The following is a 19,152-nucleotide window of genomic DNA, read 5'->3' as shown; positions in this document are numbered from 1 at the left end:
TAGACATATTACTTGCATAATGTTTACTTTAAGCAAGACTTTCTGATTAGGAAATGGTATTTTGCCTGAAGTGACTAGAATGAAGAACCGCGGTCGCTGGAACGGAGATTCAGAGAATGTTGTTCGAAGTTTCGAGTCGTCTATCATTAAGACTCGGGCAGGGCAGAACCGATCGGGAGGGAATTCTAGGACCAACATTTACAGCTGCTGAGCTGAGTGCAATCGAACAGCCCTGCTAAAAGTTGAGGAGGTTCCTGATGCCTGTCTATCAATAAGAACAGCAACAGCAATAGCCACTGGCGGGCAAAGAAATATAACTTCTCAAAGTACAGCTCCATGTAAATCAGGACGATGCAGCTGCCTAAAAAACTCAAATTGCAACTCGTGCTGTCACCCGGGCAGATCATTCGAAATTACTAACTGGATTCCACTGAGCCCTATGATCTCTTTGACTAACTTTTATTTCTTTTATTGATCTTTCATTGATTTTGTTTGTTTATTAAATTGCAATTCTTAAAACTGTCTCTTCATCGACCGTAATATATGTTAACATAATAAGACTCTAACCATGTGCACAATGTTAACATAAGGGAAATTTTAAGGCAGTGGTATTAATTTGTAAACATTGTGCAAACTGCTTGGTTTATGTTCAAATTAGTCAATTATATATATATATATATATACACACATACGCGTAAACACGGTCACATTCGTAACTGGCTGTCGCCACCACTGATCTGTATAACACCTGGATAGCGTATACGGGCCGTGGGCTGCCCCAGGAGTGAGGCGGGTAGGCGGGACATGGCTGCCATATTGGTAGTACCAAAACATTAGCACGTGTGAACCGCTCCGCCGGTTATGGGAGCTGTCGTGTTACTCTCGTGGCCTATGTGGCTGGTATGGGCTGCGTGATAGTGATGCGATCTGTAAATAAGTTTTCCTGTGTGGTTTATGAAACAGTACATGTCTACATGTACCGGTATTTGACCATAAAAGTAATCAAACAAGTACGCTAAAACTGACATAAACAAGAGAACATGTAGATGTTTTAACTTGTATCCACTGATCTGCATAACAATATAGATCAGTGGTTGTATCCTATGTACATTATTTTGTGCGAAGCATAAATTAAGCCTTCACATATGTGTGTGTGAGTGTGACCACATGTTATAATCTCAATCTCTCGAATCTTGACAAGCAGTCATCTTCGGCGTTTTTCGAAATCTAGTCATCTGGTCATTGAAATGCACAAAGTTAATTACTGGATTACAATTACTTTATTTGCACAACTAACTACACATTATTTCAACAAACAAATTTCACCTGTCACTAAACATACACGTATCCACAATATTTCAAGAAACCTCCAGTGAATCTTTACAGAACAAAACCTACATTAGTATTTATTGAGAATATTGCTATTGTATCGTGTACAGCACATTACAGGTGCCTTAAATATTGGACGATAGTGATATACATGGATATGCATCGATGCTTTTGAAACAATATATTTCACATCGATCCTGAAACAGAAACTTTGACACGGAAATCGTTCAGTGAAAAGAATGTACATACATCAGTTACAATAGTACTAGTGGTTCATATTCATTAAATAGAAACGAAGACACATACCCGCTATGTTTGGTCCTGAAAAATCATACTCTTCCGTAACAGTAGTTGAGACCGGTAGATGGATAAATTCTTATGAGTTGAAACATAATAGTAAATGGGGTGGGGGGGGGGTGTCGAATTTCACCAGAAAAAACGTTACATAATTTTTTAACGAGCCCCGAATTCAGCCCATCTAATATGAATTCCTCACACCTCACAATATAGAAAAAGCCTACACATGTAATCAGGAAGAACAACTGGTTCTATACAGCTACACAGCTCTGGACAGCGTTTGAGCCTTATAAGATATTTTAAATTATAAATATTTATCCTGCTATTGCCACGATTACATTCGTGACAAATGGGTTGCTGCTAGATCTATTTCTTACAGATAATAAATACATAGCATTAACATAACACCTAACAAAACAGTTGGTGGGGAACATTTTATGGCTCCTGATGGCCGCATCATTTGTTGATGTGTATCGGGATGTTTTGGGTAATAAAACCTTAATTTACTTACGAGTGGAAGGACTGCTCACATCCACCTTTTCTCCGGTTGGTGCAGTTGAATGCAGCACAAGTTGGCATTGTAAAATGATCGTTAAATATGTAAAACACACCAGTATATAGGAGCGAAAGCTGCCGAGAACTGTAAGGGACGCTATCAATGCTATCAGTCAATCGCGTGGCGTGGGTTTGTTTTGGTACTACCAACATGGCTGCCGCCGACCTCATAATCAGGACACCGATCCGTGATCCAGTTATTTTTAGATCCGTGGTCGCCACCAGCGTTTGAATACGAAACCCGTCTTTATCCAACTTGACGACAGAGAATTAAAATATTCGCAACCCGACTTGATTCTTGTATGTAGGCCTTTGATGCAGAATCGAACTCCGACCCGAGCATCAAACAAAACGTTTGATTGGAAACGACTTCGGTTACGATCTTTTGTTTTTCAAATTTCCAAATGTCAAAGTTCTCAGAGTGAGAAACTGAATGACGAACTAAGAAAAATTCGACCTAAAATATGAATGTTATACACATTGTTGAGATGTTCTAATGTATGTCTAGATCATTGTCACTGAAGTCGTTTCTACTCAAACAAAGTAGCAAAAGCAAGTAGCATGCTAGCCTAGTGTGCCATCACCTTAACACACTGCTACGGAGAGGGGGTGGGGGAGAAAGGATAACTTGTGCCACTTTATTGTCTCATCTACTTCTTTCTTTGGACAAATATAACCAATGCAAGGAACCGGATGAATCTCTGTCGTTCAGTATTTGCGGCAGTCCAAGTAGAACAACACAAATCTCTATTTTGTGCAAATAACCGGAGGTTAAGAACGGCAAAATTCGTCAACACAAACCCTCCGTAAATATTCAACTACGACCAGAATTATCGCTCACACCAAGAACTAGAACTGGCCAGGCGTCTGCATTCCGTGGGTAGCCGCACTCAGTCATGTCCTGCATGTACAAGTGTCAACAGACACATTAATAAGCATCTCGCACGCCGACGCATCCAGTTTCATGAAACTGATCGCGGGGCGCAACAGTAAGTGATCGATTTCGAGCAACTGGTTGGGTCGGTGTGCGAACTGCGTTAATCTTCACTCTTGTGAATTTAGCCAACAATAACTCCAATAGATGACCCCTGATTGGATTCAAAGGCGTATCGAGTAAGAAAATTAACTTTGGAGAACTTATAAATACTCTGAATTACGGTTTTTGCACATTCATCACAAGTGATGAGAGAATTCCACAAAAGCTACGCTCACCGATGTATACTTCAGCAAAGTTTAAAAGCGCGCGCGCGCAGAACATACACACACACTTCTTCCCTGCTACGTATTCTTGAGTGGATTATGGGGGAGGGGGGGAGAGTTCGTCACAGTAGCTTCAACTGTCGGGCCCTGCCGTGGTGCTGTGGCTTGCTGCATTTCTTCTGACCAGATCTCAGTAGTTCATAAAGGTGGCGGCACACTAGGCATTTCTCGTTAGCATGCTACTTGCTTTTGCTACTTCGTTTGAGTAGAAACGACGTCGGTTACGATTTTTTTTTCTTCAAATTTCCAAATGTAAAATTACTCTGCGTCATTTGGTAAGAAGCTGAATGACGAACTACGAGAAGTTAAACTTAAATTACGAATGTTAGGTTAGAGGGTGGAGGGGAGTGGAATATATAGGAAATGGAATGGGTGGGAGTGGTTTCTATGCCTTTTTCTTTTTGGCTACTCCCCGTGTAGGGGGAAAAAGCCTTTGGTATATGTATGTACGAATGTTTGAAACATTGTTGAGATGTTCTTACGGATGTCTAGAAAATTGTAACCGAAGTAGGTTCTGCTCAAACGAAGTAGCAAAAGCAAGTAGCATGCTAGCCTAGTGTGCCGCCACCTTAACGTTATAATGAACGACATTTCGACGAAATTAGAGCTCTTTCAAGCATATGATAATGGAACCATAGGGCAAAATATACAAATATTCATGGAAATGGCAGGGGCCACACAATAATATCAAATATTAGATCAGAAGAGGGATTCATATCTGTATCATTACACAAGTTGTTTGCTTTGGGTGACCACAGGCCCACACAGGGAAGGCAAAGTAATGGAGGTTGTTCTTCTTTGTACACTAAGTCTAGAGCCCTCTATCTAATAAAAAGGGTCTCCTGGATCCCAAATGGTGACTGCCATGTGCAGAGTCATTGAGCTTTGTTTTTTCTTGTATGAAAAGTATCATGTTGTGTCAAAACATATCCTTTCAGGGCAACAGCTCACAGATGGCTGGCAAATCATCTGGAGGGAAAAGTCATACACCATCATACTAATTGTAATCAAACAGTGCGGAAATTATATTGTGTTAGTGGTGGTTAAAGTCTTCAATCCTAATATTCTATTACTTCTTCATGTTCACCACAGCATCATTTCCCTCTGGCATTATTTCTTTGGTTAATTCTGGTGCACATGAATCTGTTTTAACATAAGTCTCTAACAATCTTTCATACCCTAACATGGTTTATGTCATGAACACTTCAGATTCTCATGATATGCTAATAACCAACTGATGTACAACTCATTCCACTTAAGATTCTTTGTAATTTCGTTCTTTACTTCCAAGGTTCAGTCCTCTTCTTTTCCTCTCGGTTGGATCACTTTCAACTGCAGTATTAGCCAAAATGCAAACTGAGATTCAGGCAACCCAGAAGAGGGCAAAGGCAGACTTCCTGTTGCTGAATTGAAGTACAGTTTGAACTTCTCTCTTACTTGAAATTCTGAGGTATTACATCTATAAGTATTTCAAGTGAGAGAAGTTTAAACTGTTTCAATTCAGCAACAGGAAGTCTATCTTTGCTCTGTACTGTGTCACATGTGCCGCCTACATCTCAGTTTGTGCTTAAGCTTACAGGGGTGCTTCGGAGCCATGTCAATTGCTGAAGCATGACAGATGTAGCCGAGAACGCCCATAATGACAAACACATGGAATAATTTTACTGTTTGTTGGAAAAAAAAAGAGACATGTTGCCAAGAGCTGGTGAGCAATAAGGAGACATACATTATGGCTATACAGTATACACAAGAAGGTCACATGGCTGATTCTGGTGTAACCATATCTCTTGTATCTACCTCTCACTCTAAGGTTGTACATCAAATTTCTACAATCCTCTTTTCTCCAGTGGTAATTTTGATTGCATGCATGCATGCATGCACATGGACACATGCAAATACACACAAATACAAGACAATATAAAGGGCAGCAAACAAACTGATTGTTAGCCTGGAAGATAAACCATATGAGGAAAGACTAAAAGCAATGCGTCTGCCAACTTTGAAAAATGAAAGAGAAAGAGGTGATATGATTATAGTATTCAGGTCACTAAAGGGGACAGATTGCATTGACAGGAGATCTCTTGATTAAAGATGGGAGATTTTTAAGAGGTCATGAGAGCAAATTAAGAAAGACCACATGTCTAAAGGATGTGAAGAAATACAGTTTTCCATATAGATGCATAAATACTTGGAATAGCTTAGGAAGTGATATAGTCCAAGCTCAAACAATACACAAGTTCAAATCTAAATATGATAATTGGAAATCAAGAATTTAGATTAAGTTGGAAATGTACATGAATCTGAGGCTAGGTATGATAAAACATTAGAGAATAGGAGACAGGACTCAATGAGCATATTTTTTTTTTCAGTCCTTTCCTGTATACTACAATTAGGTAAATCAGGTAAATACACACATTTTTATCAGGGTATGATTAGGGTGGGGCAGTGTAAGACAGGATGTTCTGTGTCTTCTATGTGATGGGTGCTTCTGGGGCAGTCTGTTTCTGTGGCTAGGTCTAGTCGGTGTTGTTACTGTTTTAAAGATAAATGGTGACCTAAATGTAGTAATGTAAGTGTTGTTCTTGCTTTTCTTGGGTGGGATTCTATGTGAAGCTGTCTGAAGTGATTTGATAGAGTAAGTTCAGTGGCTGTCTTTAAGTCCTTGTTTTGTGATCTGAATGTAAATGTGTTTTTGTACAGATGTGTTGTTTGGTGCAGGTTAAAGGCTGTTGTGGATGTTTGAGTTGTATACTGCTGGTATGATTTTTTATTTACGAGTATTTATTACAATTTAATTTGATGGGTAAGTAGGGTTGAGGGCTCTTGTTTAGAACTATGTACCTAAGTGTAGCGTGTTAAATGTAGGCCTACACAGCCCCGAAAATTGATACAGCTTAGATAACACGCTTTTAGAGAAAACTGAGTGCGAGAGACTTGAGAGTTCTAATGAGTCCGGACCTCAAAAACCAGGAAACAGTGCATTAGTGCTAGGAATAAAGCTAACAGAGCATTAGGTTTCATTGCTAGGACGGTAATGAATAGAAGTGCAGAGGTAATTATCAAACTCTATCTAGTGATAGTTAGACCCATCCTTGACTATGCGGTACAGTTTTGGTCTCTGTCCTACAGAATGGACATCAATTCACTAGAATCAGTACAGAGAAGAATGACCAAAATGATACATGGACTCAGAAATTTGCCTTACAAAGAGAGGCTTAGGCACCTTAACTTACACTCTCTGGAAAGACACAGAGTGCAGGGTGATCTAATAGAGGTGTTCAAGTGGATCAAAGGCTTTATCAAGGGTGATGCAAACAAGGTCATCATATTAAAACAACAGGGCAGGACTCGCAGAAATGGTTATAAACTGGACAAATTTAGATTTAAGAAGGAAATAGGCAAGAATTGGTTTACTAATAGGGTGGTCGACAAATGGAATAGACTTAGTAATCACTATCAGTTGTTTTAAGAAACAATTAGACAACTTTATGAATGGGGATGACAGGTGGTGATGGATACAGAGCTGCCTAGTGTAGGCCTTATGGTTTCTTGCAGTCTCCTTCTTTCTTATGTTCTTATCCTATGGTCGGCCTGTTCCAGAAACCAGGCAGTGGCTCCTTAGTGATAATCCACTTGTTGGAGGTAGGGAATATGATGTGAACTAGAATGAGAGTTGATAGACAGTCCTGAAGCTGTCATTGGGACAGTTCTTCTTGGGCTCACTTCTTTCTACATTGTAGCACCACCCCAGGTAGGGGCCACATATTGATGTTCAGTGTCTTGGATATTACAAATAAACATTAGCAATGTCACAAACACACTGACCTGCAAAATTGCCTACATAGACACAATATACACAACACTTATACTAACACCTTAAACCATACTATTTACATTCACTGACTACACGAAAAAAGACAAAACTCACCACTAAGGTGAACTCATAATGCTAATACACAACAGAAAACACTTCTTAAAAAAATATATATATATATATAAATAATAATAATAATAGATAAATAAATAAATAAAAATAAAAATAAATAATATTATTATTAATCATAATAATAATAATAAACAATCACTAACAGACACCATAGTAGAAATAATCATAATCCAAATTCAAAACATACAACATCCATCACATTTACTACAGAATATTTCTTCTTTGAGTGACTTACAGGCCAATCTAATCGCTATTGTCAGTTAGTTGGAGGCTATGGGTCTCCTGCAATAGGTCTGGGGTAACAGACTGATTAATTAATCTCTAATAGTAAAAATGTGGTATCTGCAGACAATTCTCAGTGAAAAACATGGTAATCCAACATTATTCTTGCTATTTCACATTTGCAGGAAATCACTTATTTTACTTTTTTATCCCCCCCCCCCGATTCAAAACCCTAATATCCCAATATGATCCCCCATATTAGTGGGACAGAAGAAGTGGTGGAAATGTAAAATGAATTATTTTTATATAAAATGTCAGGTCTGACATTTATTTCTTTGGAAAGATAATTTTCTTTTGTATATTTTCCTCATCCACAACCATCATTTCCCAACATAGTTCCCTAGATTGTTGGGACAGTATGAGATAGAAATACAAAATGGGTGATTTCTGATAGACACAAACATCAGAATTCTCTGAACCAGCAAGAATACTGCTGGAAAACTGTTTTCACAGAAAAGCTTGCAGGACAATTAACTATTTTTTTTTCATTGTTTGGCAACCATAAAAAAATTTCCATATTAATTTTTAAAGCACCAATTACCCTGATAATCAAGGATTCAATGTACTGACATATGCCACAAACACACACCAAGCAATACAGCTAGTGTACACACACAAGCAGGAGACCAAGGAGGAAACAAAGTACTAGAACATGCCGCAATAAACTGCAGCAAACACCTCACTAGACAACCTCCCAACACAAAAAACAAACATCCTCATACAGTACAATGTCCTCACCTTCTCTCCAGCTACAAACATGGGAAACATTTATAATGTGCCCTCAGGTCATCTCCATATAAAGGTCATCACAGCATTTGAAGGAGAAATAAAGCCTATATAAAAAAAAAACTACATAAACTTCAAGAAAATAAAATGGCAAAATTACAGAGGAAATAGAAAAAAAAGGGAACTTTACATTAACCCAATTTCCATTTTCAGATAAGCAGGCATGATATTCTTCCGATTTAAATCGGAATTCAATTTTTTTTCTTTTCCTAACAATGCATCTTGATTTTTTGCCATTAATTCCCAATTGTAATACACGATCCTGTTAAAAAATTTTATTGTGGTCGAATAATTTTTGGTTGATGTGAATTTTTGGGCGTACCTGTGTGTAAGCGGTTTATTTTGTGCTGGCCCGCAAGTGATTCATTTTGTGTAGCATTGTGTGGTGTGGTGCAAGGTGATGACTAGGGTAGATTTTATTTTGGCCAACTTATATCGATAGCTTCTTCAATGGAACAGCTTGCATGCATTTGTTTACTAGCAATTACGAGCAGGGACTCAGCCTAGGCCTGCGACCCGTGGCCCCCTGACCCCCAGCCAATGTAGTGTTTTTTTTTTTTTTTGGGGGGTTACCCACTATCATGCCTGGATAAGGCAGCAGAATAGATCACAAACACCACTCAGAAAACCAAAAAGAAACATATTCTTAGAAACTATAGAAAATATATGATCCTAACTATACTCCAGATACTCACTCCTACAAAAAGAGAAATAAATTGAAAACCAAAGTGAAACTCATAGAAAGAAAAGAACTATTTCAACAATGAAATAGATACACCAAAAACAAACAACACAAAGAAAACTGAGAAAAACACGCACACATATTTTAGTATAATATAAAGCATTAAAAACTCAAATGTACCTATTCCTACCCATGAAACAGTTAGATCAACTCAAGGAAAAGTCTCCTTACCAAAACAGGTAAGCAAGTTTGAAACCCACAACTCTAGAAAACAGAAATATAATCACAAACTACAGGTGCCTTACCTCAATGATGGAAAAAAATTATGGAAACAATTATTAAAGATGCCAGAGAACACCATTTAGAAAGTAACTCCCCAATAAATGACAATATGGTTTCAGATTTAAATACTCTTGCACAACTAGCCATCTAGAATTTTGCAACACAGCAATCTCAAACTATGACAAAAGGAATAGTGTAATTCAATATTTCTTGACTTTGGTTAATGGTGAAACTTCTGGACAGAAAGATGTTATGAATGGACTTCTTCAAGGTTCTGTTCTAAGGCCGCTTCTGTGAACCTAAAAATAAGCTGTTAAAATTTGTTGATGACACTAAGCTGTACTGAATAGCAAATAACCCTCAATTCAACTGGATATTCAAAGAGATTTAGACAAACTAAGGCAGTGATCTTAAGAGCAGTTAATAAAATTTCACCTAAGCAGGTGTAAATTTATGCACATGCTTGTAGGTAAAAACAATATCAAGTATGAGTGCAACTTGTATGAAAAAAAAAAGTGGAGAATGAAAAAAATCTTGGTGTAATTATCAGTAATGACCTGAAAACAATCAATCTGTTGTCCTAAGTCTCTTATTTAGGAGACCCACAGCTCCAAGGTAACTAGTAATGGCTACTGAACAGGCCTATAAGCTTGACTTTAATCATAGGAAAAATAATTGGAACTACCATCAAAGATGATATCGAACATCATTTAGAAAGTAAATGTTTGATAAATGATGATACAAAAATGTGCAGAATGGCAAATGATCACTTTAACCAATTACATATTCAAGAAGAATTAGATAAACTACAGCAGTGGTCTGAAAAGTGGTTAATGAAATTTAACACAAGTAAATGCAAGGTTATGAACATGGGTAAAAATAATAGTAAGTACAATTACAAGTTATTTGGAAATTCATTAACTAATGAGGATAGTGAAAAGGATCTCGGCATAATTATCAGTAATGATCTCAAATCATCTAAGTGGTGTATTTCAGCCTCTGAGAAAGCAAATAAGTTTCTAGGACTGATTGCACAATCTTTTGATTTCAAAAGTTCATCACTCATTAACAAGCTATATAAATTGTTAGTTCGTCCACATCTGGAATATGCTGTTTCCATATGGTCACACAATCTCATTAAAGATATTGACAGATTGGAAAAAGTACAACGGAGAGCCACAAAACTGATTCCAAATATCAAAATTAAATCATACAAAAATCAACTAAGACACACGAATCTGTTTTCCCTAAAAAAGCGTAGACTCAGAGGTGACTTGATACAGGTCTTTAAAATTCTAAAGGGGATTGACAACATCAAAAGTGACAAAAGTTTCACACCAAATGAAAATTCGACAAGAAATAATGGTCTCAAACTGTCAGGAAATAGATTTAATTTGGAAGTGGGTTGAAACAAATTTGCCAACTGTGTAGTTAATGAATGGAATAAACTTCCTGCAGAGGCAGTGCAATGTGCAGTTCAAAACTTTAAGATTCATTTAGATAAACACCTAAGCAAGATGCTTTAATGCCTGCCATTTATTTTATATTATTTGTCCAATTATCATAAACCAATTTATATAGATCATTGGTCTATTCACATTTGATTGTGGTATTTCTGTATGGTGCCAAATCTCGTTACAGACAGTGACAGATTGAAAAAAAAAAAAAAAAAAAAAAAAAAAAAAAAAAGCAGGTATAATAAAGTGCAGATTTCAGGGGACTTGAGCCTTTAGGATTTTATATGAAATTGATAACATCAAAATTTAAGATATTTTCACATAAAACATTAACCAGACAAGAAACAGTGGCCTCAAGCTGTCAGGGCATAGTTTTAACCTAGAAGTAGGTAAAAACAAATTTGCCAACCATTTATCAATTAATAAATAAGCTTTCAGCTGAGGGACTCCTGGGGCAGTGGACTGATGAAATGGTCTGACACATTACCAGCTATTAATGCTCAATTACTGACCATCCATCATATCATTTATGTCTGATGTAAATGTTGCTAACTAAATCTAGTGTAATGATTGCTGGCCCTACCAAACGAGTTATAATTATCCAAGTAAATGAAAACAGCATTATCTATGATATTACAGTATTACAATGTATGATTAATATAACAGTGATTATTCTTAATTTCTGTGTAACCTCTGACTTATAACTTTTCAACAGTACTTCCAAGAAAATAAAGCTCAAGGAAACAAAATGCTACAACTTTCATATATTCACTGTGTGTTATGATGAGACTGATGACAGGTACCTACATCAGAGACATTGGTAAATTAAGATGAGATGATGATTTTATTAATGCTATGTACCTGTCTAAGGTCTTTAGTTAATTTAGATTAAGTTATTTTTGGTTAGTACTGGTAAGTACATACATACATATACTCAAATACCTTTTCCCCCTTATAAAGGAGGTAGCCAGCAAATACATGTACTCGTCACACATATCCAACACTCATTTGTTTTCCCTTTTATCTTAGCTCCTTGTGGATGAAGGACCATCCCTACCCAATGTCTAGATCTGAACAAATGCAGCACGACTGCACCTCCACTGCAGGGCCCAACAGCCAAAACTGGCTTCCCCACAATAGCTTCATCACATGGTGACACTCACTCCTCATCCAATCATGGGTAATTACAGAGGCTGAGGAGAAATTCCTTTAGGCCTGTCAATTCATCATCTATTCAAAACCACTCAAATTTCACACCTATTGCTTGCCCTCTCCCTTTCCTGCTCAACAAACATTCCATTTTCACAAAAGGCCTTATTCACCCTAATCGTCCATCTCATTCTTCATCTTCCCCTCAAATTTACTCCATCCACCTCTTTCTTCCACAAACTTTTTGCTGGTCTTTCTTCACTCATTCTTTCCATAAGCCCACACCATCATCATATTCTTCAATCAGCCTTACCTGCCAGCTCCCTTTCCATCTCTACTCTACACCTCACTTCCTTACTTCTCACTCTGTCCATCCTTGTAACTCCCACTACACTTCATATGTTTACCTCTAACACATTTAAACTCCTCCATTCTGCCTCCCATAAATTCCAAGTCTCTGCCCCATGCAGTATAGTAGGTACAATCACCTCTTCATATAGTCTTCTATTTGCATCCATCCTTAGATACCTATTTCTCATGACACTTTCCATTCCCCCAAGACATTCATATGCTTCCCCCACTCTCCAGTGTATCTCCACCCCAACACCTCCATTCCCTGCTACACGTGACCTTAAATACTTAAAAATATCCATTCCCTCTAGCATCTCTCCTTTAAGACTTACTTTCATCTCACTGCCATCCTTACCCCTTATATATCTCATTACATTACTTTTACCCAAATTTACTTTTAACTTTCTCCTAACACATACCTTCCCAATCTCTGTCACTAATTGCCTTGGACCCTCCTCTGACCCAGCTATAAGCATAGCATTCTTGGCAAACAACAACTGGCTTGCCTACTTCCCTCCACTCTATCTCCATACCCCTACCCAACACTCTCATATTTACCTCCCATACCATCCAATCCATGTACAGACGCTCCTCTACTTATGTTCATTCGTTTTGCGTTTTTTCGATTTTACGTTTGAACTGACGGTAAAAAAAAAATTGTAAAAAAAAAAAAAAAAACAATTGAGTGAATTTTTTAGTTTACCGAGCTCTCCATAGTTCAAACGATACTTGCGCACGACGCTGCGTCCATTGTTTACATTGTGCAGACGACAAACTGAAAATGCCTTGCCTCCTCCTCCTCCTCCACCATCTTAATTTATGTTGCTTGAATTTAATGTTATTATTTTACAATGTTATGTGTTTAATTAATGATTTAGAGGTGTTTTATAAGATACGGTAATAGAATTTACTGATGTATAGTACAGTAACAACTTACGTTCATTTTCAACTTACGTTCGGCCATTCGGAACGTAACTAAAACGTAAGTTGAGGAGCGTCTGTATATATTGAATAACTATGGCATCATTATGTATCCTTTGTGCAGCTCCACCTTTACTTCAAACCACTCACTCCCACTATTTCCAGTCCTAACATAGGCTATAATACTTAAAACTTCTGACTGCCCTAAACAACTTTCACCCCATCTCATACATTTACACCATCTCCCTCAATTACCTTAAACCTAGGAAACTGCATTAGTGCCAGGAATAGAGCTGACAGAGCATTAGGTTTCATTACTAGGACTGTTACATACATATACCAAGGCTTTTCCCCTCTTACAAGGGAGGTAGCCAAAAAGAAAAAGGCATAAAATCATTCCCACCCATTCCATCCCTAAATACACTCCACTCCCCTCCACCCTCCCTCTCATCTTAGCACCTCCTGGATGATGGGTCATCCCTGCACCTTGTCCACTGCCCTGGGTCAGGGGCAGTCTGACCATCTTCTTTTATGCATGGGGGGACGGAGAGAGGGGGGGTCGCTGATTTAATGAAGCGGCCTTGCTGTGGATGTGCTGTGACTTGCGACACTGCCTCTGACTAGGACTGTAAATTAAGAATAAAAGTACAGGTGATTATCAAACTCTATCTGGTGTTCGACCCATCCTTCATTATGCAGTACAGTTTTAGTCTCCTTCCTAAAGAATGGATATCAGTTCACTAGAATCAGTACAGAGGAGAATGACCAAAATGATACATGGGCTCAGAAATTTGCCTTACGAGGACAGGCTAAGCCATCTTAACTTACACTTTCTGGAAAGATGCAGAGTGCGGGATGATCTAATAGAGGTGTTCAAGTGAATCAAAGGCTTTAACAAAGGTGATGCAAATAAAGTTATCATAATAAGACATTGGAAACTGGTATAACACATTTGTAAATGCTCACTTGAAACCCACTATCGGAGAAATAATATCGGAAGTACTGTACAGGAAAAACTGTATATTTCGACTACTATCTGTAGTCCTCTTCAGCAGAATGGTTACAAGAAGTTAGAGTACAGGTATAAATGAGGTAGTGAGGGGTACAGAAAAGGGGATGGGGAAACTGGGGGGACTCAGGTTATATACCCTTGATTTGGTTGGGTCAAGGAAGGACAGTTGGTGATATTTTGTCCAACCGCTCTTGACATTATTTTTTTTTCTTAGGACTCACAGCACTGGATTTAATTTGTACAAAATTAGATTTAAGAAAGAAATAAGCAAAAAGTAGTTTATCGATAGAGTGGTCAATGAATATAATAGCCTTAGTAACAATGTAGAGTGCTGAAACTACCAGTTGTTTTAAAAAAAAGTTTGACAACTTTATAGATGGTGATGACAAGTGCTAGTAGACATGGAACTGTCTAGTATAGGCCTTATGTTCTCTAGCATTCTCCTTCATTTTTGCGTTCTTACGTTTTACCTCAGATCCATAAAAGCCCAAAGACATTTTTACCTTTTACTAAAAACTTCTCATACCTACAGTGGTATTCTCTGAATACCACTGTACCAACGACAATGGTCTTCATATAGTGGTATCCATGTTGCCATCTTGACTATGCTTGCATCTTCACTGACCAAATCATTTCCCTACTGCCCATCTTTAATACCTGTCAACATTTTCAATTCTATCTCAATATCAATATGTGACCCCACAAGGGCTGACATTTGGTCTTTGGGTGGAGCCCAAAATCTCTCACTCTATTAACTTTGGCAGTATCTCCACCATTTCACATGACCGTCCATGGACAAACGTCAACTGCTCCCCTCCTCTTAAAACTATAAACCAAAGTCCCATACTAATGCCACACAAATAACAGTCCAATATTTATTCTCATAAATCGACAAGAAGGCCCAAGGGATGTTGCCAACCAATGTAGTGCTTGGGATCATCAATCAGTGAAACTTGGGGCAACACTAGTTCTAGTTATCATGATTATAATGATTAAACCTACTGGCACACTATGACTGGCTACTACGGAACCTGTCGGAGGGGAGAAATGTTGACGTAGTATTCCTAGATTTTGCTAAAGCCTTCGACAAGGTGGACCACGGTGTCCTCCTCCATAAGGCAAGGGATCTAGGAATCTCAGGGAAGCTAGGAGTCTGGCTCTACAACTTTCTGACAGATCGTACACAAGCAGTCGCAGTTGATGGTGTGAAGTCAACCGAATCCAAGGTAATAAGCGGAGTACCACAAGGATCTGGGCTTGGCCCCCTCCTGTTCCTTGTCCATATGAATGACATAAATAGTAGGGTGGACTCAACCCTCCTGTCTGTTGCCGATGATACCCACATCAGCCATGCTGTGTGGGAAAGTAGGGATGTGCAACATCTTCAAGACGATCTCAACTCAGTTTATGCATGGGCCAACAACAGTAACATGCAATTCAACGAAGAGAAGTTCGAGGTCTTGAGATATGGCACAAATCAAGGCATTAAAGACGACACTGAGCTGCACACGGAGAGAGGTATGAAAATCACACCAAAAGCCCATGTGAAAAGCCTGGGCATTCACTTAAGTGATGATGCCACTTTCCAACACCACATCATGCACTCAGTAAATAGAGCAAGAGGGATGGCTAGGTGGGTCCTAAGGACCTTCTCCTCAAGAGAGGTTCAAGTGATGCTTACCCTCTGGAAGTCGCTTATCCAACCGATACTGGACTATTGTAGCCAACTCTGGTCACCACACAAACGCGGAGACATCCAGATGCCTGAAGCTGTCCAACGGAACTACACCAGGCGCATCAAAGGGATGCAAGATCTCAACTATTGGGATCGCCTGGGAGCACTAGGCCTATACTCTCAACAGAGGAGGAAAGATACAGGGCCATTTACACATGGAAAATCCTTGAGGGACTTGTTCCGGACCCCACGCCCTCTACAATCAAGCCATACCACAGTATAAGGCATGGGCGCAAATGTGAGTGACAAACTCTCCCATCAAGAGCCCCGGAAAGGATTAAGACCCTACTGGCAACCAGCCTAGGCCATGAGGGTCCAAAAATCTTCAACGCCCTCCTAAAGGAGGTGAGAGAGAAAACTAAATGCTCGGTGGACAGCTTCAAACATGCACTGGACAGGTTCCTGCGGAAGGTGCCAGACGAGCCTCCAGTGCCAGGCTACACTGCCATCAGTAGGTTCTCTCAAAACACACTACCAGACCAACTGACCCTCGCAAGGAAGGACAACAGGACTGGCAGCAGCGGTAGTCCACTACGGCTGTGAGGATCGACCTCAGAACTTCACTAAGTAAACTAAGTAAGTAAGTAAACTAAGTTAGTAAGTAAGTATTATTATGTTATGATAATTCCCCTAACAACATTAAAGAAAAGATCAAATGACATGGCATAAATGACAAAGGATTATCAATTCACACATTAACATGTTCGTCTGTTTGTAAATGTGAAAACATATTAGACATAAAACATTCTATAGGTTTAAATAATAAAAGTTCCATCGAAAAAAGGATTCCTCACACTCACCAGATGAAGTTAAGTTTTTCTACATAACTACTTCCGCCGTTCCGATGTGATTTAACTTTTAAAAAGTTAGCAGTAATGACAAGTCTTTCCAATTTTTTTCAGTATCAAACTTTTAGCTCAAAGAACTATCTCGTCACATCACAATTACTCATTTAATACTTTACACTACCGTGCGTTGTTTATATTTGTAGTGTTTTGTTTACATCGTACAGGGCAAGATACTAGGCAAAACATCTTTGAGATCCTATAACAAATAGATAATTAATTTACATCATCAAAATTGATCTCGAAATTTTAGAAAATAACTTAGAAGCTTACAAATGTTATTACAATAAAAATATCTATCAATTCTAAATCAGACGTTTTCTATTCCTCTTTTTTATATTTGAGAAAAATGTTGAAGGTTAATTTTACAGTACAAACAACAACCGCGAAGAAACGGTAATGTCAGTAACGGTATCGTCCGATATATATTCTTTCTTCTTTCGATTGTGTGATATTGAGAGTATTTAAGAATGCATGCAATTAGTTGCCCTTCACTTTTGATGAATTGAAGGTGAATGATTACACCACTGATATGTATGGTACCCTACATCATACGATACATGTATATGATAATATGCACCACATTATCACATACATATAATTAATAATACTTCTAGACTCTAGTGCTGGTATTTAATAATTTGATAAAATACCAAATGTTTACATACTTCAAGCTTACCTATTTCATTTTAATGTGGGAGATTAAGAGACTATCTTATATGGTTCCTATCTCTAACATGACCTGGACGTGAAAGTTTATATTCATGTAATAAATTTCACCAATTTACATGATTATGTACACTAACTTCCTACATCACTAATCTAAATATAATGGTATTTTTTTTAGTACAAGTCATATATAATATATGTATTTGATATCTCTCTAATGACACATCTATCATCGCAATGCCAATATCTTAAATATGTAAGTTAATGCGACAAGTACATTGAAGTCTCATGAAATCATTGACATGTGTGTAGCATATTTTTCATTGTACATCCAGAATGAAATTTAACTTGCTAAATATTGTATCAGAAAAGTGAGCACACTAGCCCTTTTGTGTTAACACTCAGTCACTTTATATGTAATCATGAAATTTGTATCTGATAAAATGTCATTATCTTGTGGTTTGTTGCATTATTAAAATATTGCTAATAAGAACAGGGTATTTGTTCTTTTTCTAGAAATGCACGCATGTTATAGCATTAGAAAATTAAACATTAATTTTGCAAATTGTAATATATCAATGTGATATACATTTTTCTTGGCAGAAATCAATAACAGAAAACATTCCTAAAACTGAACAGTCGTAGCAACTCCTTGAGACACCATCTTTGTTTTGACAGATTCTGAGGTCAAACACGATGATGACAATCCTGATGACCTCTAGAATTATAGGTACTGCATTACTAAATATAGGTTAGAATAGATGAATTTATCATACTTTAATTTCTTCGACCTCCACATCTACCAAAACAAAGATGGCATCTCAAGCAGTCGCTGTGGCTACATTTGTTTGAATATTACTTTTAGCAACTTTTCTGTTATTGATTTCCACCAAGAAAAACATATATTATGCTGATGTATGAGTATTATAATTTACAAAATTTTTGATTTTCTATTGCTATATAGCATAGGTGTTACTTATAAAAAATTACTGGGTAATTTTTTTAGAAGTGCACATCAATATGATATATAACATTAGAAAATTAAGTAATAATCTTGTAGATTACAATACATCAATATGTTTTTCTTGGTGGAAATCAGTAACTGAAAAAGTTGCAATACACAGTGAACAGAGCTGGAGCAACTCCTTGAGATGCCATCTTTGTTTTGATAGATTTGGAGGTCGAAGATAATGACCCTGATTACCTCTAGAATTACAGGTACTGATTAAGTAGGCTAGGTTAGAATAGACAAATTTATCATACTTGAATTTCTTTGACCTCCATATCTATCAAAATAAAGAGAGTGTCTTAAGCAGCCACTGCAGCTCCATTCATTAGTCTATCACTTTTAGCAACTTTTTCTGTTATTGATTTCCATAAAAAAAATGTATAATATGTTGAGGTATTATAATTTACAAAATTAATATTTATTTTTCTAGTACTATTTCTTGTAGGTGCACATTTCTAAAGATTTACTTCCAATACTGCACAAACCTAGATTTTTTGCATCACATTTTCTTACTTATTTTAGACTGGTGCACCAGCAAGTGTGACTTTTGTTTTCACTTATCTGTTACACAGGAAATTTAGTAGC

The 19,152-nt window shown here is 37.6% G+C and overlaps 1 protein-coding gene and 1 long non-coding RNA gene across 4 annotated transcripts in view; one reads left to right on the top strand and one right to left on the bottom strand.

Moving 5' to 3' along the window:
* The window catches only part of LOC143024876 (uncharacterized), a 319,012-nt gene extending 301,971 nt beyond the window's left edge, over nucleotides 1–17,041 (bottom strand). Inside the window, exon 1 of the long non-coding RNA XR_012966319.1 lies at nucleotides 16,845–17,041. This is a non-coding gene — a long non-coding RNA (uncharacterized LOC143024876). The remainder of the gene's footprint in view (nucleotides 1–16,844) is intronic.
* Nucleotides 17,042–17,235: 194 nt separating this feature from the next.
* Nucleotides 17,236–19,152, top strand: part of LOC143024874 (uncharacterized) — a 38,327-nt gene continuing 36,410 nt past the window's right edge. The window contains exon 1 of one of the 3 annotated variants that reach the window (XM_076184214.1): nucleotides 17,236–17,285. Coding sequence is in view for 1 of the 3 variants with exons in the window: in XM_076184212.1 (XP_076040327.1) it covers nucleotides 17,289–17,300 (12 nt within the window). In the remaining 2 variants the exon portion in view is untranslated. Of the gene's footprint in view, nucleotides 17,336–19,152 lie in introns of all 3 variants that reach the window. The other 2 variants (XM_076184213.1, XM_076184212.1) reach the window with 2 other exon arrangements.

This window comes from Oratosquilla oratoria, chromosome 4 (assembly GCF_046742065.1).
Source record: "Oratosquilla oratoria isolate Oo_2021 chromosome 4, ASM4674206v1, whole genome shotgun sequence".
Classification (NCBI taxonomy): domain Eukaryota; kingdom Metazoa; phylum Arthropoda; class Malacostraca; order Stomatopoda; family Squillidae; genus Oratosquilla; species Oratosquilla oratoria.
Note: the sequence above shows the minus strand (reverse complement) of the source record. Positions and strands in the feature narration are given on the sequence as shown.